Source organism: Notamacropus eugenii, chromosome 4, assembly GCF_028372415.1.
Source record: "Notamacropus eugenii isolate mMacEug1 chromosome 4, mMacEug1.pri_v2, whole genome shotgun sequence".
In the NCBI taxonomy this organism is placed as follows: domain Eukaryota; kingdom Metazoa; phylum Chordata; class Mammalia; order Diprotodontia; family Macropodidae; genus Notamacropus; species Notamacropus eugenii.
The window spans coordinates 129,023,787-129,049,421 of record NC_092875.1 but is presented as its reverse complement, the minus strand read 5'-3'; the positions used below and the strand labels follow the sequence as shown (position 1 = coordinate 129,049,421).

The window sequence follows — 25,635 nt, the reverse complement described above, 5'->3', positions numbered from 1 at the left end:
TTTATTTTTATATCTTTTATATATACTTTATAACAAAATGCCCACTTAGGAGCTAGAGCTTAATTTTATTACTTTATTTAGAAAGGTTTATTATGGCTTTATCTTTGCTTTTAAGATACACTGTTAGAAGAAGATCGAAGATCCTAGGAAAATGGCAGAGTAGGTCAGAAAATTTCAAGCTCTCTATGATCCTTCCCCCCTCCCCCCTGCCAAATGATAAAATAGTGCCTCAGGGAGAACACAAAATGGATGAAAATAAGTAAGAGTAGGGGAGAACAGGGAGTCCTCCTGGGACAATCAGAGAAGATCGGAAGAAAAATCACAGGATGAGGTTTTTGTCCCTGTGAAGAGTAAACACCTCCAGACTAGGGTCTACCTAAACAACAAGCAGCAAGTCCTGAGGTTAGCTGGGCTGAGATGCTGCCTCAGTCCCAGCCCCAAGAACTTTTACCCCAAGGACAGTGAAAGTGTTGGGTGTTGGAGCCAGGGAAGATTGAGGGAACTTCTGCTGATAAGGAACACCAGACCCGGTTTGTGCAGCTGGCTGGGGGAAAAGAAGAAACCAACACATGCCTAGTGTGTACAGAAGCAGTGAGGCAGTGATGCTGGTGCTACTGTGGGCACTTTGAGGAGGCTAGAGGTCTTGGTTTCTGTTCTATGACAGAGGGGAGAACTGAAGTAGGAGTTCAGGCCAGAGGCATAATCTCCCATAACCCAATACTAGAGGTGTCTACACAGGCAAAGGACAAAGAATCCAACCACAGAAAGTAGAGAAGACTGGGGTTCATCTTCAGAGGAGGATAATGAAGCAAAGAAACCCCCCTCTACCCCAAAGAGTAATGTCAAATGGTCACCTGCCCCAAAAGAATTCATAGAAGAACTTTAAAAAGACTTAAAAAAACCAAATGAGAGAGATTAAGGGAAAACCAAAATAAATAAGAACATTTCAAGAAAAATAAGATTATGAAAGAAAGTCAACCAATTAGAAGAGGAGATCCAGAATCTTCAGGAAGAAAACAATTCCTTGAAAATCAGGATTGGGCAAGGGAAAGACAACAAAATTATAAGAGAAGAAGAAATAATAAAACAAAATACAAAGAATGAAAAAAATAGAAGAGAATGTGAAACTTCTCATAAGAAAAACATTCTCATCTGGAGAACAGATTAAGATAAAACATAAGAATAACTGGACTATCTGAAAGCTCTGAGCAAAAAGAAAATCTTAATGCAATAATACAAGAAATAATTAAAGAAAATTGTCCTGAAGTTTTGGAACAAGCATTGGAACAAGAGGGGAAAATAGAAATAGAAAAAAAATCTATCAATCACCACCTGAAAGAGATCCTATGAGGAAAACCTACAGGAATATTACAGTTAAATTCAAAACCCCTAGGCTCAAGGATAAAGTATTACAAGCAACAAGAAAAAAAATTTAAACATGATGGTGCCACAATTAGAATCATACAAGTCCTAGCAGTGGTGACACTAAAGACCACAGGTCCTGGAACACTACATATGGAACAGCAAAAGAACTGAGGTTCCAGCCAAAAATATCATACCCAGCAAAACTAAGCATAATCCTGAATGAAAAAAAGATATTAAATGAATTGTCAGACTTTCAGGACTTTGTTTAAAAAACAAACCCTGAACTTAACAGAAGAATTGACACACAAGAACCAAGAGAAATATAAAGTGCACACCAAAGACTAATTACAAGTGCCTCAGAAAGGACAGACTGTTTAGCGTTTACATATGTAAAATTTACAATGCAAACCTAAGACTATCATTTAGTAATTGGGTAGTTTATAAGAAAGATTGAGGTAGACCTGAGTATAATATGACTTTAAAAAAGTAAAATTGTTTAGAACAGCTAAAAAAGAGTAATTATCTTGTACAAATGAGGTGCTAGAGGAAGAACCAACACAGAGGAATTGGATAGGGGAGGAGGGTCTGTTAGTTCTGGAAACCTACTTTCATCAGAAATGGGCTCAGAATGGAATAATACATGTATATCTAGAAGAGTATAAAAGTCTTCTAAATTCATTAAGAAATAAAATGATAAGGGTATCAGTGGGGAGAGGACAAGGGAGGGAATCTCTAGAGGGGAGGGTGAAAGAATGGATTTAAAGGGAGGTATATAAGGCTATTTAGATTAATGGGAATGGGAGGATAAGGTAAGGATTTTTAGAAGGGAGGGTTCGTCCTTTGTTGCTGAAGAAGACCATGCCATCAGAGAAATAATGACATGACTTGCACTTGACTTTATTTTGAGTGAGGGAGGACTGTGCAGGTCACCAGCCTCACTTCTCCTCTAGAGTCATCTGAATCCAGTGATCAAGATGACTGGAGATGACGCAGGATGAGGCAATAGGGGTTAAGTGACTTGCCCAAGGTCACATAGCTAGTGAGTATCAAGTATGTGAGGTGAGATTTGAACTCAGGTCCTCCTGACTCCTGCACTGGTGCTCTAGCCACTGTACCACCTAGACGCCCCAGAAGGGAGGGTGAGGGAATATAGGTCAAAGTGGGGTATAGAAAGTTGTTTAGATTTATGGGAATGGGAGGTTAAGGGAGGGACTCCTGGAAGGAGTATGTATGTATGTGTGAGGTTAAGTAATAGAAGTGGGCAAGGTAGCATACAGAAGTAGAAGTCAGGAAGGACAGGAAAACATACAATAATTAAAAACAAAGACCAGGAGTAGAATTTGTTGGGAAAAGCATATTTTCATGTATGTATCCATGTGTTTATCTATATTTATCTCTATATATGAATATATCTATGCTTAATTGTAACCTGGGGATGGGGTGGAGGAGGGGAATGCAAAGAAGGGGGGAAAAAAAACAAAGCTGCAAAAGAAAACTTGTAAGGAAGCAAAGATGGACAGTTCTCAATACAACACGTATTTATTATACAGAATTTCCTGAAATGGAAATTTATTGCTTTATATTTTGAATCCTCTCTTCCATTCTGCTGAGCACATGACATACTTTCCCCCCTTATTTTGATTTGTTTGTAATGTTTTTCTTTATTGCATATTTAAATTTTTAGTATTTAAGCCTAAAGAGAGAGATACACTGTTAAGAGATATCAATGATTTATATAATGCAAAGTCCCTGGCCAGAAATAAAAGCTCACCAAAACATTTCGCCAAATTCAGTCTATTTTATATAAACGCCTTCATGGAAAAAAGTAGGAGTGGCTTATCACCAAAAAACCACAAGCAAACAAAAACCCTCTACAACGTTTTCATTTACAATAATCAAAAGCTTTATGTGGCAAAGCATATATGACTAAAAAGTAAAGAATGTTCTATTCCTCACCTTAAATTACTGGATAATTTTTATCCCATGGTGGGAGTTGGCAACCTGAGAAAAGCAGGATACCTAAGTTTTCAACTTCTTTTCCTCTGAGGTAACGTTGCAGTAGGTAGGATGATAGGTGCTATTAAGTATGTAACAACTCCCAAACACGGGAATTTGATATATAAAATAAGTATTCCTGTGAAAGGGAAGGGTAGAATGGCAGGGGCTGTCTACGCTGACCAATGTCTAAACAAATTAATGAAGAATGCCCTGTAATAAGAATCTACATAAACCACGAAGAATCTTTCAAGTAAGTCCACCTTTAGTAAAACACTATTATGTTCCACCTCTAATGTGAACTTTAAAACACACGCATATCTTAAATTAGACACATCTTATATCTCTATACAACCCACAGAACACAGCAGGCATTTAATAAGTGTCTATAAAAAAAAATTGAGTCTTCTGACCAAAGAAATAATAACAGAGTAATAACTTATGTAGATTTCAAAGAGGCTACATTTTCCATTAAGGATATATGTATGTATCACCAACAAGCACTCTCTCCTTTGACTCTGAAATAGTACACCCTTTGCCCTACCCTGGTAAAATTTTTAGAAATTAATATGCATAGTTTCCAGTCCTCTCGGTAAGGAGTTATATATTTCAGGGAACCTAACATGATAATTTCAAATTACAAAATCCATTAGCCTCAATGTTTAACACTCCCCAAATTTCCCTAATAAAAGCTAAATCTTACATATATCATTTTAACATCTTCTGACCACCAGTCAAAGTAAATTATACCACCTTTCAATGAAGCTTTTTCAACTATTCTTACCTTATCTACTATAATCAAGATCCTCATCACTCTCCTATACATTTCCCAGTAATTTAAATGTTCTAATATGTTGATAAAAGTGCCTTTAAAGGCATAATTCCCAACTAACACTACTTCATCAATGCAATTTTGCTAACATACTATTATTACTAATCAATCAATAAACATTAAATACCTACTCTGTGCCAGGTACTGTGGATATAAAAAGGCTGACTGACATCAAATCTTACTGGAACATCCTTATATGTTCTTTTATAAAAAGTTAGACAGTTCCTCTTGAAAAACTGTCCTCAGTAAAGTTGCTTCACAGTATGAGTTTGCTTGACTTACTCTACTGGACTGAAAAAATAATCTCCATCTTCTTAACTCCCTTCAGCATAAGTTGGTTCAGTACAGTGAGATATTTGCAAATTATGAAATTTCTTGCTTACTTCTACCACTTAAGACAATATACCACATTTAATGATCCGCAGCAGAGCATTGTAGAAAACATAATAGAAAGGAGTCAAAGCCTAGGGAATCTAATCTAAGATTTGCAATTTGGCAATCTGAAACGTGGTAGCAAATCACTTAACCTCTCTCTGGGTCTCAGTTAACTCCCCTGTAAAAATAGAAGTTGGAACAGTCAATGCTTCTTAAACAGTAGGTCATGACCATGAGGGGTCATGACCCAGTTTAAGAAGTGCTGAAGGTGTCTTGGGTAGAAAAAGTTTAAGAAGCCCTGTACTAGATGATCTCTAAGTAGCTCTCAATTATACCCAGTGGAGGGGTAGATCAGGACATAGAGGAGTTTTTTTAGGTCTACAAGACAGTGACAATGCAAAAGCATTACTCCAAGAATGATGTAATCTTTTATTGCCAAGAGAAAGACAAGATGTGGTTGATAGCAATCTAATGCTGAAGAACTGCAGCTGTATGTGAGAAAAGTGTGCTGTCTTCCTAGGGCATGTAGCTATAGTAATGATGGAAAACCACTTGAAACTAGTCATATCTAATCATCCACACCCAATTCTGGTGATTCGCAAAAGAATGTGTGAGAATGTGGAAATACTCCCCTATGAATTATAAAGCAAAAGATAGGAAACTAAAGTACTTGAGTGTTTTCATCAATTTTTTTTTTTAAAAGTAAAAGTAGGAACTTTAAAAGAAAAAAGTGAAGGATGATGTTGAAGAAGGAATGATAGGCCAAGGATACGGTAAATCAGTATAACAAAAGTTCCCAAGAATGTATGGTCTGGAGACTTGATCTGATGAAGGGTTCCTTAAAGAATTAGCTGAAAAAAGTGCTCAGATACAATTGTGAAGCAGCAGGAGGTGTAACACAAAAAATAAGCGAGAGTTTTCAAAGAGCTTAGAGTCTAATGAAGGAGACAATATACAAACAACTTAGTATAAAGAAAAAATATACAGGATAAATTGGAGGTAATCCTGGAGAGAAAGCAGCAGGGATGTGCTAATAAATGTTTTAGAAATCCAGGGGGGATAAAAAGGACACAGGACATTAAATTTAATCTACATTATTAATATTTTCTCCATTATTTTCTGAAGTCTAGAATCAACAAATAGAACCTTGAATTGTAGCTTTTGTATATTTCTGAGTTTTAAAAGGCTCATGCTGAAAATTTAAAAATTAGGTCTCAAAAGCCAGTACAAGCTAGCTGTAGGTTATCACTGAAAGGCAGGCATGGAAGATTAAGGAGAACAGGAATGGCTGGTTGAAGAAGATGAGACTTTACCTGAGGCTTAAAGGAAGCCAGAGAGGTTTGGAGAAGGAAATAGGAAGGAAATAGGTTCAAAGCAGTGGGGATAGTTGGAGGAGATGGATTGCTTTGTTCAAGGGAGTGGCAGGAGGCTAGTGTCACTTATTGGTAGAGTAACTGTGGGGCAGGGGGAAGAGTAGATGTCGTAAGAATGAAAGCCAGATTCCGTCAATATTGGAGATAACTGGGAGGTACTGGAATTGAATGAATGGGGGGGGAAGAGAGAGAGAGAGAGAGAGAGAGAGAGAGAGAGAGAGAGAGAGAGAGAGAGAGAGAGAGAGAGAGTGTGTGTGTGTGTGTGTGTGTGTTGGCTTGAGGCAAGGATTTACGGTGGTAGTACAGGCATGAAGTGGTGAGGATGAAAACCATGTTAAAGTAGAAAAGGGGGCATAGAAACATAACAAACAATAGGATTTGGCAACTAACTGGATATGAGGGGATGAAAGTGAGGAGTCAAGGATGAATACGTAGGTTACAAGCCTGGGTGATTGGATGGTGGTGTTTTCCACAGTAACTGGGAAATTTGGAAAAGGAGAAGGTTTTGGAGAAAAGATACAAAGTTCAGTTTGGGATATATTCGGTTCAAGACATTCTGTGGGACACCCAGTTCAAGATGTCCAATAGGTAGCTGTAGATCAGGAGACAGATTAGAGCTGGACAAACAGATCTGAGAATAAGCTGCAGACATGGTAACTGAATCCATGACAGCAGATGAGACCACAAAGTGAAACAATACAAAGGGAGTAAAAGGCCTAGTGCAGAGCCTTGTTTCAAAGGTTCAGTATAGTAGAACTGTATGTGAAGAAGGCATACAGTGGAAATTCATCAATTTGAAGGGAGAGGCAGTGTGTGGAGCATCTGGGTAAGGATCAAAGTTTGAAGAGTGGAAGCAACACTGGAGTGGAAATAAACCACAGTGTACTTGGGCAGATGCAGACAGAAGAAAAAGCTGAAAAACTCCTGATGGTTCCATAAGATAAAGGTGGCATAAAAGGAAAAGTATAGCTGTGACTGGAGACACTGTCAATGCAGATCATCTCCCATGTCTTTTTACCAAAAGGTAAAACCTGAACTACTTTTCACTTGATAATTTCATCTTTCAGAAGATGGAAGCAGCAACTTGAGGTTCTGTAAATTGATTCAGAGCCATGATTTGCTGAAGGAACCTGGAGGGACCATGCTATCTTAGAATTCAAGATATGAAAGGGAATGTGAAGTAATGAATCAATAGCCTAGATTTTGGGAGAGCTGATTTTAAAGAGTCCATAGAAAATATAGTTACATCAAATACATTTTTAAATTTTATTATTATTATTTATAATACATTTTTGAATACATCAAAAAGCATCTATGTGCTAGATACTATGAGACACTAGGGATACAAGGCTAAAATAAAATTTTCCCCGCCCTGTAGAGCTTACATTCTACTGGAGAAGACAACATGAACACAGATAAAAATATTAAACATATACAAACACAAGGTAGATTTTCTTGACACAGGATAATGGTGGGGGTGAAAGGGGGAACTAAGAGTAGAAGGGGATGGAATTAGGGAAGGACTTACATACAAGGTGACACTTAAAGTCATGAGTGAAGACAGGGATCCTAAGGCAGAAGTGAGGAGGGAATATATTCCAGGAATGGAGTGTGGATGGGGCAGCCATGGAAAGGCATGCAAGATGAAGGCATGTCAGAGGAGATTTGATGCACAGAAACTAATCAGGAGGCTATCAAAATAGTCTAAGCAAAGAGTTGAAAAGGTGACTGAGTGGAAAAAAGGTGACAAATCTGAAAAGATTCAGTAGAGGTAGAGTCAACAAACATGACAACTGATTGGATATAAAGTATTAAGGGTAAAAGAAGTTGAAAATGAGTGCCACTTTACATCCAAGAATCTGAACTTGGTTAACTGAAAGGGGGGCACTACCCTCCACAGAAATAGGGAAATTAGGAAGAGGGCTAGGTTTTGGAGGAAAGGAGTTCTGTTTAAGAAATGTTGAATCTGAGGTGACTACAGAATGGACTCAGCTAGAAACATCCAACAGAAAGTTGATAATGTTGGACTGGAGCTTAGAATAGAAGCCAGGACTAGATAGATACACAGTCTTGCAGAGAGTTAATTAAATTCATGGAAATTTATGAGAACACCAAGTAAGAGAATGCAGAGTGGGAAAGATAGGAAGAACCTTAAGGTACACCCATAGTTAGAAAGCATATGGGGGTTGAGGAATTAGGATAGACATCAATGTCACAAATCTTTGAGAGAAGACCCTGTCTAGGAGGATAGGGTAGCCTATAGTGCTACGGAGGTCAAGAAGGATGAGGACTCAGAAAAACCATTTTATTTTTTTTTATTCAAGATAATTGGTAACTTTGCACAAGAAGAAACTTTTAGAGCCAGCTATGTAGTGCAGCAGATAAGAGGACCAGATCTGGAGTCAGGAAGTTGTCAGTTCACATCTGACCTCAGATACCACCAGCTACAAGACCCTGGGTAAACCACCTAACTTCGGTCTCACTTTTCTTACTCGTAAAATGGGAGTAATAGTACCTACTTCAGGAGTGTTGTGAAGGTAAAATGAGAGATTTGCAAAAAACTTTGTAAATCACATAAAACTCTATATAAATGCTAGCTAGTTGTTACTCATTCATTCAATAGACATTGATTACTATGTGCCAGGCACTGTAAGCGTTGTGATTACAAAGAGGCAAAAGATGGTCGGGGAGAGACAACGTGCAAATAAATATATACAAGGCAAGCTCTATGTAAGATAAAAAGGGAAAGTATCAAGGCAAAAGGCTTCCTGTAGAAAGTGAGATTTTACCTGGGACTTAAAGGAAGCCAGGAAGGTCAGTTGTCAGAGTTGAAGAGGGAGAGTGTTTCAGGCATGGGGGACAGTCAGAGAAAATGCCCAGAGCTGAGAGATGAGTATCTTGCTCACGGCACAGTCAGGAGGCCAGTATCCTTGGACTGAAGAGTATGTGTCAGAAAGTAAAATATAAAAGAGAGGAAAGGTAGGAGGGGGCCAGGTTATGATGGACTTTGAATATCAAACATGGTACTTTTTTTTTGCTCCTGGAAGCAATAGAAAGCCACCAGAGTTTACTAAGTAAGGGATCAGATGAGCAGACCAGTTTTTTTTGAAAATCATTTTAGTGGCTGAATGGAGGATGAAAGTGAGTAGGGAGAAACTTAAGGGAAGGACACCCACCAGCAGACTATTACAGTAATCAAAGTGTGAGGTAATGGAAGACTGCACTAGAATGGTGGCAATGTCAGAGGAAGAGAACAGGGATGTTGCAAAGGTGAAATTGAGGGTAAAAATCAGACCTCAAGGGACTAAAAGCAAGAAGAGATGAAGTGGGGGCAGTGAATCCAGACAGTTTTTTCTAGCAGTTTGTGTGAAGAAGGGAAGAGACTGAGGGATATCTGAGCATGCTTATAGATAGTAAGAAAGAAATTATTAGTTAATGTGATAATTAAAAAGGTAATCTGCCAAAGATAGAAGAGGATGATCAAACTGAGTTGGACATGGTTATGAGAAGGGTCATCTCTTCACAAATGAGAAGAATAAAGGAAAGAATAGGAAATGACATTAAAGGATTTTGATATGAAGAGGGGAAAGAGAGTCTGGATACCTCTTTTCTGAATAGTGTTCAACTGAGGAGGGCAGAAGGGAGTATAGGAAGTTTGAGGAGGGAAGAAAACATTTGCAACTAGCTACTATGGGTAACGCCAGTCAGTAAAACATTCTCTTATGGATAAGGGTTCAGGTGAGATCAGAAAACAAATTTGTAGTCAATTCAGTCAACATGCTAACATGACTTCCTTTAGCACTGTCTAACAACATGCAAATTTGAAAGTAATAGTTAAGTTCCTCTGACAGTTGGGAATATTTCAAATCTTTGTATTTGTATCTCCACCCAGGGTGCCTGCCACATAGTAGCTGCTTGACACCTAACTGACAAGGATGTAGTAAGAGATTCAAGAGTAGAATACAATGGAATTGATTAACTAGAGGATCAAGATTATGAAGGGGGAAAGAGAAGGTAGAATAGGGACACTGAACACTATACTGAGGATGAAGAATAGTTATAGGAGTGTTGCCCAGGAAGAGACAGAATCACAGGAATTAAGGGTAGATAAAGGAATTTCAATTTTCTTGACCACAAAAAGTTAACACGAGATCAAGGGGGTGGGGTATGACTGTTCCTACGTGGGGCTTAGATGGAGTGGAGATTAATGAACTAGGAGGTTAGAGTGTTTGAAGTTCTTTAATTTAAGGGCAGAGTAGGTATTTGTAAAGTACTTAGGTGCCAGGCAACAGGGATACAATGACAAAGGCAAAGGCAAAACAATTTCTAGCTCAACGGAACTTACATTCTATCAGGGAAGGCATATATAAGTTAGTAAACTCCAAATAAACACAAGGCAAAATTGTGTGGGGGTGGGCGTGCAGAGAGAGGAGGGAACACAAGCAGTTTTTGGGATGGGCAAAGATCAGGAAAGATTCCTGCAGGAAGAAGTGTCCGGGAGGAGTTGTGAAGGTCATATAAGAATGCATTCAGTTTTGGGCATGTTGAGTTTAAAATGCCCATGGGATATCCAGTTTGAAATATCCAGTAGGCAAGTAGACAGACATACATGGCTAGAACTCAGAAGAGATGGTAGAGCTAGATAAATGTGTCAGTTGGCATAGAGATGAAATACCATAAAGTCAAGTTCTAAATTTTCTGACAAAGGAGAAGATTGAGGGACATACAGAGAACTGCCATGAGGTTCTTCTTTGTAAGGTGATAAGAGAGTGAACCTTAAAGGAGAGGTTACAAAGAGGTAACCGGGAGAGGAGGTGGGAGAAGAGGGAAGGGGAAAGTTAAAACCAGCAACAGGGTTCAGTTCTCCTAAATCAATGTGTCTGAGGCATGAGAAGGTGTATTCAGTATTGAAAAGACAATCAAGAATGTTTTCTGTGGGGAAAGGCAGGTCTCTATGAGTGTAGACGACAAAAACCTTAAGAGGGAATAATAGCTTGCCAATTACTTTACATATACTCTCAACTTTATCCTAAAGGCTCAGAAATTAATTTACTTGCACATGGTTCAGAGTTGTTAACTACAACTCATGTCTCTCAACTCCAAGTACAATATGCTCTTGCCATTAAAAGAAACCACCTCTCTGAAAGGGAAGTCTGCTCAATAGGAGCAGTTGCACTTTGGAAAGGACACTAAAGAACTGGAATTTTCCAGGGGAGCCTCAAGGGATAATCCCTATCCCATGAAGAACCTGGGAATGTTTGGTTTGGTGAAGAAAAGACTTGGGGGCTAGAAAGACAAGATCATCTTTAAATAACTGAAAGGTTCAAATGTGGAAGATGATTTAGACCTATCCTGCTTGGCAGAAAACCACTAGGATCAACCAAGTTACAGGAAAGAAAATTCTGACTCAAGACAAATACAAGTTCCTAATGATCAGAACTGTTAAAAAAAAAAAATGGAATGGTTAGCTTTGGAAAGTAGCGAGTTCAATGTCAATAGCAATCTTCAAGCAGAGGAGAGAGGATTACTTGCAGAAAACGTTCTACGAACTGAAAAAAGCTGGAATTTGATGTCGTAGTAGTAAGTTGAAAAAAAAAGCTTTTAAAGTTTACAAAACCATACTTCTGAGTCCCCAGGAAGCTGAAACACGGGTAGATTAAAAAAAGAAAATATGTTCTTTTTAGGCTTGTGTAGAGGTCGAACAGCAAAGCAGAATGTGGAAGCTTTCTGGATTCTCTTGAGTCAAGAGGCAAATAGGTCTAAAGATTAGGACCTTTTTTTACTCAAATAGCAAAAATGTTCTTTCTAGTAATCTCCCAGTGGGCGTGAATTCTTGGATCAAGAGCACCCAAAAAAACCCTGCCTTTGGAGTTAAACATTTCATTTATATATGCATGTGTGTATGTATACACATACATATAGACACGAGTATATGTATATTAAAAAATTTAGATTACTGAGGATGTTATCATAAGTTAACAGAAAATTGACTATACTTATTATGGAATCACGCTAAATACCTTATTTAGCAATTACTAACTACTGAGACGCTATTTAAAAAAAGATCAGACCAAAATTACATCAATAAAAATGAGTAAATCTTATCTGACAAAGTTCTGTGCTATTCTATTAACAATACATGATGAGATAATCCCACAATTTCATTTGTCCTTAATAAACAAACTTAAACCTTAAAGCCTTCTATAATTAGTATTTCATACCAACAAACATATCAAAATGACTACTAATATCAACATAAAACATACCTTAGGTGAAATGATACTCTCCACACTGCTCTCTAAATTACACTCAAACACATGGGCTTTGGTTAGCTTCTTATCCCAGTGGGCCGCTAGCCAAATTTTGGCCAACGGCCCTCTCTTACTCAGGACAAAATGAGCGTAGAACATGGTGCCAACGGACTAGAAAACCTGTCAAAAAAGATAATTAAAAAAAATCATATATGCAACAAATGCTGAAACATACATTTCTCCAATGTGATCCTGATGTTAGCACCAGAGCTACTTTTTGAGATATGTACAGATCCTCCAGATGACATTCAAAAAGTACAAAGCAATCCAACTCCAACTTCACTTTACAGGTTTACTTTATTTTCTTTAGTGTACTCTATGTTCTAGCCAAATTTTGACTCTCCAATTGGAGCATTCCATCTCTATCTACCTCTATACCTTTACATAGTTTGTCTTCCATGACTGGAATGCTTCTCACTTTTGCCTCTTAGAAGCCCTAGTTTTCTTCAGAGCTCAGCTCAAATTCTATCTTCCACACGTAGCTAACTTAGATTTGTACATGTTGTCTACTTCAAAAGAACTGTAAGCTCTTTGAGGGCAGGGACTTTATTTTTTTTTTTCCCTTTGTAGACCCTGTGGCAGGTACAGGAGGAGCTTAACAAGAGGCCTATTGATTCAACATTTTCATATTCATAGGGCAGAAGGATCTATCACTTTAAATAGGAAGTTTTAAATTTTCAATACAGAATTATTCCTTCCTTCCCCATGAACAAGACACACTAGAATCTCAGAGGAATACTTTTCCCAAAAATCTGATTCTTAAAGTTCATCAAAATTTTACTGCCTTTTCAAACTCAGATATTTGGGGAAACATCTTAGGTTCATCAACTAGAAACAAAATACTATGTATGGTAAGTAAATAATGCTCAAGAATGAAAACATTTCACTTTTCAACTAGGGACTAACCAGAGAGTAAAAATTCATGGCTTTTTTTTTTTATATATAAAAGATTTCAAGTCTGATACTGTAAGAACTCAACTACAAGCTTATTCTACCATTCCCCAACTCTGCAAATTTTGAAACTATGGCTTATTTTCATACCTGACCCAGTAACTATATCAGATAATACAATAGTCATGGTAGTAAAGCAAAAGCAAAAAGTATACAAGCAGATAAAGCATATGAACACATTATAAGGAAGCCACATAAGAGACAGTTGATCATTTTTCCTCATTAATATACCATTTAAAAAGACTAGAAAATTTGGTGTTGAAAATAAATCTTACAGAACACATCTCACATCAAAATTATGGTATACTCCAATTACTTTTAATAGTCTATACAGTATTACAGTTCCTTCAAGAGAAGAAAATATTTGTGATTCCAGTGACACATTGGCTGACATACATACAGATTTAAAGCCTGAAAGAAAAGTCTACTGAGGGATAAGTAGAGTAAGATGCATTCAGTTCACCTTTCAGCACTTAACAGCAAAATGTTCTGAAAATTTTCATTCGTTTAAATTGAACTCTCTCAAATGATCCTCATTTGTTATAATGCATTATGTCCCATGAAAGAAAGAGGCATTTCCATTCCCAAAGCTGCTTATTTAAAACTGAATATTCCTTTTTCCTCCCATTCAATGATTCAAGATATACTAGAGGATACTGTAGGAAGGATTTAACTAAAATATTCTCTGGTAGAAGTACCATTTATTTAATGACTTCTCCCAGTTTCTTTTCCCTTTTCACACCCTACAACTCAAGAAGCTCACTTCTTGACATTCCAGTACTACTGTTTCAACTGTCCAAGAAGATTATTACAGTAACAATTGCTCTAAAGAACATATACTCATAAGACCAAAATGGCAAATTCAAATTCCTGTTAGAATTCTTGATATTCGATTTTTCTGAATGATTCATAATCAGTTATGATACTTTAACACACCCACAGAAACAGACACTTATAAAATGGTTACAAGGACTTAAAGTATCTTCTAAAGTGTAGGAGTGTTTAGAATCTAAACACTTGGAAAAGCAATAGGAATTCTACCAGAAGTCAATTAGTTGATTAGTAAATATTCTTAAACATTTTTTGAAAGCTCTGGAAATTGAGCTGTTGACACCTTCTACCAGGTGTGATTAACTCATGGTAGCTCTTCAGTTGTTGGTTAGGACTGTGCCTCAAAATAGTCAATCTTCATTCTACCACAGGAACTTACTAAGTTCCTGAGCAGATGCAACTTCTTGGCAAGAGTAGGTAAAGCTGGCCTCAAGAGTAATCTGGCAGGTAAAGTCAGCCTGAGGGAAGAAGTATTGGTCTTATTTCAATGTGGCCAATAGTTCCTTCTTTTAGCATATGTAATTAACATTACAGTATCCTGATAACATCACTTGGTTTAAAATAATAACAGAAAACTGCTATCAACTGTACTTTCAAAAAAAAAATGTATTACAAACTCCCTAAAAAGCAGGTTATATGAATTCAGGACTAAATTTTGCCAACTTGAAAAAAAAAAGTTAAGCCCTGATAGTGATATCAAAAGGCAATTTAACATAAAATAGTTATATTAGCATGGCAGAAAAATTAGTTGATGTTTTAGTACATTTTAAGGAACACAGAATATGGCAAAGTTACTTTCCCCCATATTAACTTCCAAATACCAGTTAAATTAATTTCTCAATTTCCATGTCATGTTTCGTTTCTGTTATCAGCATTATTACACATGGAACTCAGCACCCTATCTCGTAATCCAACAGGAGAGTGTATAAACAATCATTGATACTAAAAGCCTACGTAAGAAATTTTAATTAGGTAGATATTTTAAGAGAGATATTGAAATTAATTTCAATTAGACTGTTCTTTTGTCAAACAGACCAGAGAAAATACTGTTTGGTAAGCTAAAAATAATTTTGCATTTGCTAGTATTGTTTCTTTTCCACTTGAAAGTTTAGAATCTAAACAAATCACAAAGTAGTTGAAGTCATTTCAGGGAATGAAAAACTTTAAAACAGGAAAATGTAAAGATAATAAATTCTTATTTTAAAGCATATTCTTAGTAATTGAACACATGGCATAATAGGATCTAGAGCTACAAGTGATCTTAGTCCAAATACCCATCTTACAGAGACCAACCAAAGGTTTTTGCTTAAGTGACTTGTCTGCTAAGCTGCCTCCCTTGTCGTACTATCTATATGGACGCATTCGAAGAAAATGTCTATTTTCCAGATGGAACATTGGCATTTCTGGTAAGAAAATTAATACATGTGGAAAAACTCAAAACACTGTTTACTTAAGACTATTCACATTTTCCCTCTTTTAAATAAACCAGCCCCTTCAATTTGCACACTCTAGATCATAGGTTTTAAAGCTGAAAGGGGGTGGAAATACTTAATTTAAGGGGGGGAGGGGGAGGAATAAACCTTTACATGGTGACTACTACGAGCCAGGCACTCGGCTAAAGTGCACTTATACTTCATAAAACTCACCAAAATCTTGAGCAAGTTTTTCATCTATAAATTCCAGTCAGATCGTACGATGAAGTTACATAAGTGGAATTCTGAACAACCAACTTCAACGATATTTACTTATTAAAGCGTACAGCCCCAACCACTCTGTACAGCTTGAGTTTACTCCACTTTTAAGTTGAGTAATTTATCCACAACCTGTTTCCATCTACTCTACGATTTCTTTAAGGTAAACACGATCCTCTGTGGCTTCTGACATTAAAACACAGAACCTTGCCATTTTCAGAATGGAATGACGTTATGCTATAACACAGCTCACAGTTCCAAGTTATACTCTTCAGAATATATTGGGATTAAAAGAAATACTTTTGTTTACAGTGGGATCCTGCAGCAAAACTTAAATTTTCACTAGAAAATCAAGATGATTCTCCAAAAGTCCAGGCGGCCTAGGACGGTCCTAATGATCCCACAAGGCGCGTCTTTCAGGTTTCCTCCATTCAAACTCGAACACTAGAACTCTGGCTCTGGCACATCAACTTGGGCAGCGCGATGCCACAGGCTCCTCTCCACGCCTCCAACCGCCTCCCGCTCCCCCGGAACCTCTGGGCTTTTTCAAGTCAAACCGATCCGACACATTCCCCCCAAAGTCTCCCCCAAACACAAGAGGCATTAACCGTGGAGAATACAAACAACTAACGATCACGGTCTTCTCCACGGGCCTAAAGCACGTTCCCTGCGAGTTTTTCTCTGCTTGGTCTTTCCCAATTGTGATGTAGCCTTAAAGGGATGAGTCCCTTAAAGGGGGGGGGGGAGCGGGGCTGCCCCCGCCCCGGGCACTGCCGGCTCCGCTTCCCAGGCTCCACAAACTGTTGCTCCTCCTCTTAAGTTGGCATAGGGGTCTACCCGGAGATCCCCCCCCCACCCCTCGGACAGGCCCCGGAGGCGGGGGTGGCCTCAACCCTGCCTCCAGCCCCGGCGTTTCCTGATCCCTGGCCCCCAGAGCGGCGGGCAGCTGGAGGCTGCGACGAGGGGCGGGGTGTTTTTAATTAAATCTGCTCCCTCGTCCCCCGCGCGCGCCGGGGCTCGTCCCGGGGAGCCCGGCCAGGAGGCCGGGCCTGATTCCGCGGACACTGGGCCCCGCGGTGGCTCGGCTCCGGCTCCCCCTCCCCCCCAGCAGCGGGCCGGGACGCTCTGCGCCCCCGAAAGCGGGGAAGGGGGGGAGGGCTCGGCGGGGTTTCTCACCTCGAGCTCCTCCAGGAGCGAGGACGGGCTGGGTGGCCGAGGGAGGGGAGAGGGTTGGGGGGAGGGGGACGGGGAGAAGGGGGGCACCCCTCGCGCGGTGTGAGGGGGAGCCTCTCCCGCCGCCCCTGCTTCTACCGCCTCCGCCGCCGCCGCTGCCTCCTCCTCCGCCGCCGCGGCAGCCGATCGCTCGCCGCCTCCGCCTCCTCTCCGATTCACTCAAACAAACAAGATGGCGGCAGCGATGGCCGCGGCTCTTCCTGCCGCCCAAACCCTCCGTTCAAATCGGCAGGATGTTTACGGTCAAAATGTTCCTCGGGCGCCTGCGCCGCCAGCCGAAGCCTACGAAGGCAACTGCGCAGGCGCGGGCTCTCTGGCCTCTTAGCCCGGATTCTATCCCTCCCTTTCCCGATGGACGGGAACAGAGAAACTGAGCATGCGCCGGTAAGGCCGCGCAGTTCAGCAGGCGCTTGGGGGACCTGGCGCATGCGCTGCGGTTGCAGACGTGGAGCGTGAATGTATTTCTCTACTATTTAATTTATCCGGGGTGGATTTTTTTTTTTCTTTAAAGAGAGCGGGGACGTTTCGTGGTGAAAGTCAACACGTGGTTGTCAAACTAAGTTATAATTTAGTTGTGAGTCGGCAGAGTTAAAAAATTTTTTCTCTGTTATTATAACTCTAAAATATAATGATTAAGTTCAGTTAAGTTAGACTATTCTGATGAAGTTCGACTTAGACAAACGAAAAGAAGTTATGCTTTCAAAAAAGTATAAATCTCCTGAGGCCCATTTCCAGGTTAAACTTATTCCTCTAGAGGGATTTAACCCCCTCTGCGCAGCCGCACTAACATAATTGGTTCTATTTTATTTTAAATTCAATGATTCTAAAAGAGAAATGAAACATGACCTGGGAGCATTGGGGCCAGTCCAGCATTTTGCTGGAAATTTTAGGAGGTTTTGCACCCCTGAAAGGATGAGGAGGAGCAGATGTGCTGCAGGCACCTCCCTGTCGCAGGTGCCCAGGCAGGAGGCTGGCGATTATCCTGGAGGATCGAGTCTGGGCTGAACTGGCATTCGAAATGCTCAGCTACGGCCAAGTGGATCGAGGAGGCTGAATACATTTATAAATACACAACATAATTTTGTTAATAGGTACATTGATTGGATCATATTAACTTCATTATACAAGTTTTATCCCATTTTTTCTCACTATTTTTTCTAGGATTTAAAGTATTTGGTGAAACTACCACATTATCAGATCAGATAACTCTTACACAATACTATCCAGCTTTCTTTGCTTCACTCTGGGTACACCGAGCAGCAAACCTGATAAATTTTCCTTCACATGACACCTTTATGCCAGAAAAAAACGTTCTTTGGAGACTCTCTGGTCCCTTGGAAAGTCATGTCATCATAGTCAATTAATAAATTGGCGTTGGTTACAAGTCAATCTTTTGTAAGCTTGGTTAGTATAAGCAATAATAAGGGAGAGTTGGTCATCTAGTATAGTGAGGAGAATGTTGACTTTAGAACTAGAGCACCAGTGTTCAAATCTGGCCCCTGTTACTATCTGTGTAACCCCTGGATAAAGTTTCTTTTAACTTCCTTTGGCCTCAGTTTCCTCATCTTTAAAATGAGGGTTCTGCCATTCTGAAGAGCAATTTGGAACTATGTCCAAAGGACTGTCAAGCTGTGTATACCCTTTGATCCAGCAATAACACCACTAGTCATTTTACACATGAGGCAAAGTTAGGTGACTTGCCCAGGATCACACAGCTAGTGAGTTTCGGAGGTGGGATCTGAACTCAGGAAGATAGATCTTCCTGATTCTTAGCCCAGTGCACTATCCACTGTGCCACCTAGCTGCATCTTTACCTATTTTTTAAATTTTTAAAAATTTATTTTTTAGTTTTCAACATTTATTTTTTATAAGATTTTGAGTTCCAATTTTGTCCCTCTTCTTCTCTCCTCCCTCCCCAAGAGGGCATGCAATCTGTTATAGGCTATACATTTTACAAATTTACTGAATCTTATGTTACCTCTTGTCAGATTTAGTCTGTAATCCATACATCCTGCTGGTTGCATGATCCAATATCTGATTAATCAAGGTTGAGATCTAACTGATTTGGTTCCATTCCAGATAGTCTCTAGCGAATGCCTGTGTTGCTGTCTTAATTATAGTTTTGCCCATTTTATGTTGGTGCCTTGTTACTGCTACTTATTCTTACAGGAGTCATGAGAGACCTTTCGCTGTGAGGCTAGGCTTCTCCTCTGTCTTCCTCATTCCCTTACAAGGCTTAGGCCAAATTTTTGCTGACAAAGCTTCCCCAAGACCTTCATTGGCCCAAAAAGAAGACTTAAGCTGGACACTTCCTAGTTTTCTGTGGCTATATTGATATGATTTTCTGGTCACCTAAGGGCATAAAATGCCACGTGGTATTTGGGTCCTTGAGACTTGAAAGCTTTCCTAATACCTTGGGAGTCACCACACTGTGACCTGTTGAAATTCTGTAGTATCCTGGTGAATGGGAACAGATTTAGTGAAGACTTCTCAGGAATATGGAGTCTTCTCCCTGGAGTGGAAGAGACCTTAGGCCCAGGTTTCCATTCCTCCAGAGTCAGGTGATTTCCACACAAGGCTATGTATTGCATTAGGATCAATGATTGGATATGACTCACTAACTCCTCAATACCTAATTTGCATATGTGCACGCAGTCTGCAGTCCTCACACAGGTCCACCTGATTTGCATAAGTTCTCAATGCCCAATTTGCATGAGTCCTCAATGCTTCATTTGCTATATTTTCAATGTCTAGTTTGCATATACTGACGTATTTTCGCAGGCTTTGTAATGTCCAGGAGCGGAAAATTTGAACCGGGTTTCAAAAGGGATTGGTTAGATTTCGCACCTAGAATGTAAGACCGTGCTTCTCAGTCAATGAGAATAATGGTCAGCTGTGGGAGGGCGAATTTTCATGTCAGGGTCTATATAAAGTGCCATTCTGGTTCTGTAAGGTGCCTCCCTACTCCAGCTTTACTGGTGAAGGGTCCTCCTGGTTTCTCCTGATAACCGAAATAAAGGAGATTTTCTGTTTTTACTTTGAGATGCCTCTGAGCAGTCAATTTGAGTAAGGGGGATTCGTGCTTCCCCCCCCCCCCCGCACCCCCCACACTAGGCTATGACTAAGTAAATCACCTTTGCCTAACTTTTTTTTTCTTTTACCATCTTGAAATGTAATTGGGAAATATTTAACAAAATAAATAAATAACAACAAAACATAGACAATAGTAATACGTAATTTTCTAAGTCAATATGCAGCCCACGAAGATCTTTATATATGTTTTATTGGCTACAGTTTCTTTTTTTCCCCCTTAATAGTATTTTATTTTTTCCCAAAATTGCATGTAAAGATAGTTTTCAACATTCATTTTTGTGAAATATTGAGTTCCAAATTTTTCTCCCTCTCTCCCTTTACTCCCTCCTCTCCACGACAGCAAGCAATCTGAAACAGGTTATACATGTACCATTGTGTTAAACATTTCCACATTAGTCATGTTGTGAAAGAAAAGAATCAGAACGAAAGGGAAAAAACAGAAGAAAGAAAAAACAAAGATACTTCTATTTGCATTCAGATTCCATAGTTCTTTCTCTGGATGTGGATAGCATTTTCCATCACAAGTTTTTGGAATTGTTTTGGATGACTGTATTGCTGAAAAAGGCTGTTAATCATCATACAATGTTGCTACTGCTGTGTACAATGTTGTGATTCTGCTCAGTGCACTCAGCTTCAGTTCATGGAAATCTTTCCAGGTTTTTCTGAAATTCACCTGCTCATCATTTCTTGTAGCACAATAATATTCCATTACATTCATATACCATAACTTGTTCAGCCATTCCCCAATTAATGGGCATCCCCTCAATTTCCAGTTTGGTTAACTGTTAAATGATCCATAGATCACTCTTAGGTGCCTTATTTCATTCCAACACTGAACCTGACTTACCTCTCCTAGATCAAATGAGATAATATTTGTAAAGGCTTAGCATAGTACCTAACATATAACAGGCTATAAATGCATGCTCCTTTGCCCCCACTTGCCTAGCCAGCAGTAATCCTTCTCTCTTCATCTCATTTTGTTTTAAACAAAGAGCTTAGTGTTAATTAGTCACTTGTTTCTGCATCTTTGCAAAGATTCTCTCCATGATCTTATCCAATCCTTTTTCTCATCTACTTTTTAGAATCCTTATTTTTCCACAAAAACAGGTCAGGAGCAACTTCCTTCATGAAGCATATTTCTTGATTTCGCCTCCCCACCTTGGTACTTTTCACTTCTTTAATTGTTTTGTGTTTATTTGTGTTTTTTACTCTAAGTACTAGGTAAGTGGTTGGTGAGTAGGTGCTTAGTATATATCTGTTTAATTGATTTGAATTGGATTTCAAGGCACTGTAACAGAAAAGAATGCTAGACTTAGAGACAGAAGACTTAGGCTTGAGTCTTGACCTTGACAAATTTTCTGTGGATGCCCTGATGCCACTCAATCTCAGTTTCCCTGTCTATAATACAGAGATAGTAGTGCTAGTATTAATGACAATATAGTTGTCACAAGTAAAATGTTTTGTGGATTTCTGTATTTTTGTTCACCCATTTCAGTTGTGTCTAACTCTTCATGACCCCATTTGAGGTTTTCTTGGCAAAGTTACTGGAGTGGGTTGTCATTTCCTTCTCCAGTTCATTTTACAGATGAAGAAATTGAGGCAAACAGGATTAAGTGACTTGTCTAGGATCACATAACTTGTAGGTGTCTGAGGCCAGATTTGAACTTAGGAAAAGAATTCTTCCTGACTCTAGGCCCGGTGCTCTCTCCACTCTTCCACCTAGATGCCCACATTTACGTTTTCTATAAGTGTGAACTATTAATAAAAGAATAGAATTTGGAGTCAGAGGATCTCACTGTGTTACTGTGGGCAAGGCATTGTATCCCAACCAATTCCTTGAGTCAGTTCTGTCTGCCTTTATACTAGACTACTGGACCTTGTCACTACATTTGTTTCTTCCCCCTTTGAATCAGATGACTGCAGGAGAAAGTGAGGCTGGTGACCAAGCATAGCCCTCCCTCACTCAAAGTCAATTGCAAGTCATGTCATCATCTTGATGTCAAGATGTCGAGGACAAAAGGACAAACACAAGCTGTGAGTGAGTAGCAGCTCCCCTCCCATGCACTCCCTACCCCTACCTTCTTCTCCTTTTTCCTCCTCTGCCCTCCCCTTTCCTCCTCTCTCTCCTTACCTGGGGTTCTCTGTCCAGGAGAAGGTATGCTTCCATGGCCAAAAACTGCCTCTTTTCTTTTGGGTTTACTGGCTGGATGTCTTGCTCAAAGACCAAGCCTTAAGCCCAGTACACTCTGGAGCTCATAGATTGGACAACAGGTTCCCTCACCCCCCCCCCCCCCCCCCCACCCCCAGCACAGAGTGAAAGTAAATACTAAATAGTAACTTTCTCTTTTACCCAGGAACCCTGAGGGTCTTCTCCCAGTCTGATTTTTTTTTTTTAAATTAAATGGGGCTATCCCTTGAGTAACTATTTAAAGAAGCCTATTCATTGAATGGGTATATCTCACTCAAAGTAATAATCCATAAAATCTTAGCCTAAAATGGCCAGTCTCCCATTGTGTCCTGGGCCATCTCCAGTTATCCTGATGAGTATCTGGCCACTGGACCCAGATGGCTCCAGAGGAGAAAGTGAGGCTGGTGACCTGAACAGCCTTCCTTCACTCAAATCAAAGTCAAACTACAAGTCATGTCATCATCTTGATGTCATGGTCTTCTTTGACAGGGAAGGACAAACGCAACAAGTCAGTAGACATCTAGAGACTTTGTCCTATGGGTTTTAATGCTCTTCTCTTTGGAATCCTTGCCCTGAGGCCCTGCTATCCTAATTAGTGAGGATATCACATGATTCACTATATCTAGCTTACCTCTGCTGTGCTTTGTTCCAACTTGGCATACTTCAATGCCTACCCACCCACCTTTGCCTGTACCTCTCCTCAATTTCCAGCTATGGAATTGCAACCAAATCTGAAGAAGGAGAAGGAAATGGCAAACCACTCCAGTCATTTTTTAAATTTTTTTTTAAAAACCATAGCAAATTTATTATTTAATATCTAGTGCTGAATCATATCACCACCCTAGTCTCCCTCCCCACTTATTCCCAAGAAGTGTACCCAAAAGAATGAAAACAAAAGTTGAGTCAGTTTCTTTTCTGAAAGGTCTTGGTTCCTACAGCTACTTGCCCAGTTCCCAGTGAGTCAGAAGACAACCCCTTCCCACCAACTCACCAGTACCCAGAAGATCAGTCTTTTGGGTCCTGGTAAGGGAGAACGTGTATGTGTTTGCGTGTGTGTGTGTGTATGTGTGTGTGTGTGTGTGTGTGTGTGTGTGTGTGTGTGTGTGTGTGTGCGCGTGTGTGTGTGCATGCGTGTGTGTGTGTGGAGAAGGGTGGGGGAAGGAGGTAGGAGCAGAGAATGTTTCCTCAGGAGTCCTCAAAAGTTCTATTGTCCAAGAGATACAACCTGGGAATTTTCTTCCAGTAGGGGTTTTGCCTCTGGGGCAGTTAGTGCTTTGATAGCTCATGGGACAACCAGTCCAGCCCATCATACAACCATATACCTTGGTTGTGGGTTTTTGTTGTTTTTTTTTTAAGGCAATTTGGAGACAATTTTTTTTGGAGGAGTTAGTTGACTTGCCCAGGGTTACACAGCTAGTAAGTGTCTGAGGCCAGACTTGAACTCAGGTTCTACTCAGGCCCTTCTGACTTCAGGGTTAGTGGGTGCTTCAGGGCCATTACTGCTGGAAAGGATGTATAAAACAACTCCCCTATCTCTATGATTTCCCAAACTAGATACCCAAAGAGAACTTCTCTCTCTAGCCACCACTCTGTTATGTAGTTACCTATTCCCATGAGCATATAAACTCTTAGTGCTCAAGTACTGCTTTGATTTTGCATAGCACAAAGCTTGGTATGTAATAAGAGGTTAATTAATACTTATTCATTCAGTATAGTTTACTAAAACTGTAAACCCAGTTTGTTGATATATATGACATGTAAGATCTCTTCCAGCTCTTAATCTGTAATAGTATTATTTGCTGCTCTACCAAAGACTTGTGTTATATCATCGTGGAATTTAAATCTGTAAAGAACCTTAGAGATCATCTTGTCCACCTATGCCTTGTAGATAAGGAAACTGAGACTCAGAATGGGTAAATGACTTAACTAAAGTCATATGTGTAGCATCCCAGCTAGGAATTGAATCCCAAATCCGATGCCCTAGTTACATTATAAAAAATTCTTCTGCCTTTCTTAGAGAGGGCAGTTAGGTGGTACAGTGGAGAGAGCAGGGCCTGGAGTCAGAAAGAGCTGAGTTCCAGTCCATCCTAGACACCTACTAGCTGTGTGATCCTGGGCAAGTCATTTAACTTTGTCTGTTGAAGTTCCTCTGTTACATAATGAGCTGGAGAAAGAAATGGCAAACAATTCCACTATTTTTACCAAGAAAACTGTAAATGGGATCACAAAGACTCAGATATGACTGATACAATTGAACAACAAAACCCTTTCTTTACCTTATGAACTGGATTATAACTTTCCTGAGGATGGGAAGCGTGCCTGACTCACCTTTATTTCCCAGAGCATAGCACAGTACTTTGTACGTAGTACCTGCCTAATGAATGTTTGATCACTCATAATTTATCTATTGGCAGGTGCAGCTTTTCATTCAAATATTCTCCTGGAAGCCTCATATAAAATCTGATTTATGTTGACATCTGATGGAATTTTTAGGATAAGTGTCATATATAAGAAGGATCAGATACCATCTTGGGGTTCCAGCCAGCCAAGTAGTTTCATTTGTCCATTTATCACAATGATAAACTTTGGCACCCCAATTTCATTTTCAGAACATCAGATTTGTGTTTCATTTTGAAAATGCAGCCAATCACTGGACCTCCATAGATTTTATGTTCCAGCCAAATTGGCCTATTTGCTGTTCTCTGAAACTGGCATTCCATTTGCCAGTCCTTTGCCACTCTCTACTTACTTGCACACGTTTTAGAATCTTTAGCTTCCATCAAGGCTTAACTCAAATGCTACTTGATATGAGAAACTTTTCCTGATCACTCTGTCTCCTAGGACTTTCTCCTAATAGGAGTTTGTCCACGCATATATGAAGATCAAAAGAATGGAGAATGTCTGTTATCCAGATTTCAAGGTGCATCTGCATGGACATCTTACAGAACTTGTCCAACAGTATGTGTATGTGGGATAGCACAGATAGACAATGAGTTGGACCTAGAGTTAAAAAAAAAAAGCAAGAAGAGAGCAGGCTGAATTGCTTTTGGAAAATTGCAAAGATTCCCAAGACAACAAAAGCTCATCTTTTCAATACAAACACTTGAATGGTATTTTAGTATTTACTGCAAAACCTTGGACCACATTGGTTCTAAACTATAACACCAAAGAGGAGCATCACATAGAGGGCAATGAAAAAGCACATTTGTTAATGAGCAGGTGACAGCAGACAGCCAACAAAGACTGACGAAGAGCAAGAGTAAAGGATGGTATCCAGGAACTGGAGGACCGAGAATGGCCTGGTCATGTGGCAAGAGGAAGGACAATGAGTGGACAGATAGCCCTGCACTGGGATCCTCAAAGGAGGAGAGAGAGGAAGGACTCCATCCCTTGGTGT

At 39.7% G+C, this 25,635-nt stretch overlaps 1 protein-coding gene across 3 annotated transcripts in view; it reads right to left on the bottom strand.

The window, feature by feature from the left end:
• Nucleotides 1-17,035, bottom strand: part of RAD21 (RAD21 cohesin complex component) — a 37,845-nt gene extending 20,810 nt beyond the window's left edge. The window contains exons 1-2 of one of the 3 annotated variants that reach the window (XM_072603237.1): nt 16,901-17,035; nt 12,207-12,371 (exon numbers count right to left, since the gene is read on the bottom strand). In XM_072603237.1, coding sequence (XP_072459338.1) covers nt 12,207-12,350 — 144 coding nt within the window. In that variant the 5' untranslated portion in view covers nt 12,351-12,371; nt 16,901-17,035. Of the gene's footprint in view, nt 1-12,206; nt 12,372-15,679; nt 15,918-16,355; nt 16,423-16,900 lie in introns of those variants that run through there. The other 2 variants (XM_072603239.1, XM_072603238.1) reach the window with 2 other exon arrangements.
• Between the last annotated feature and the right edge of the window lie 8,600 nt (nt 17,036-25,635).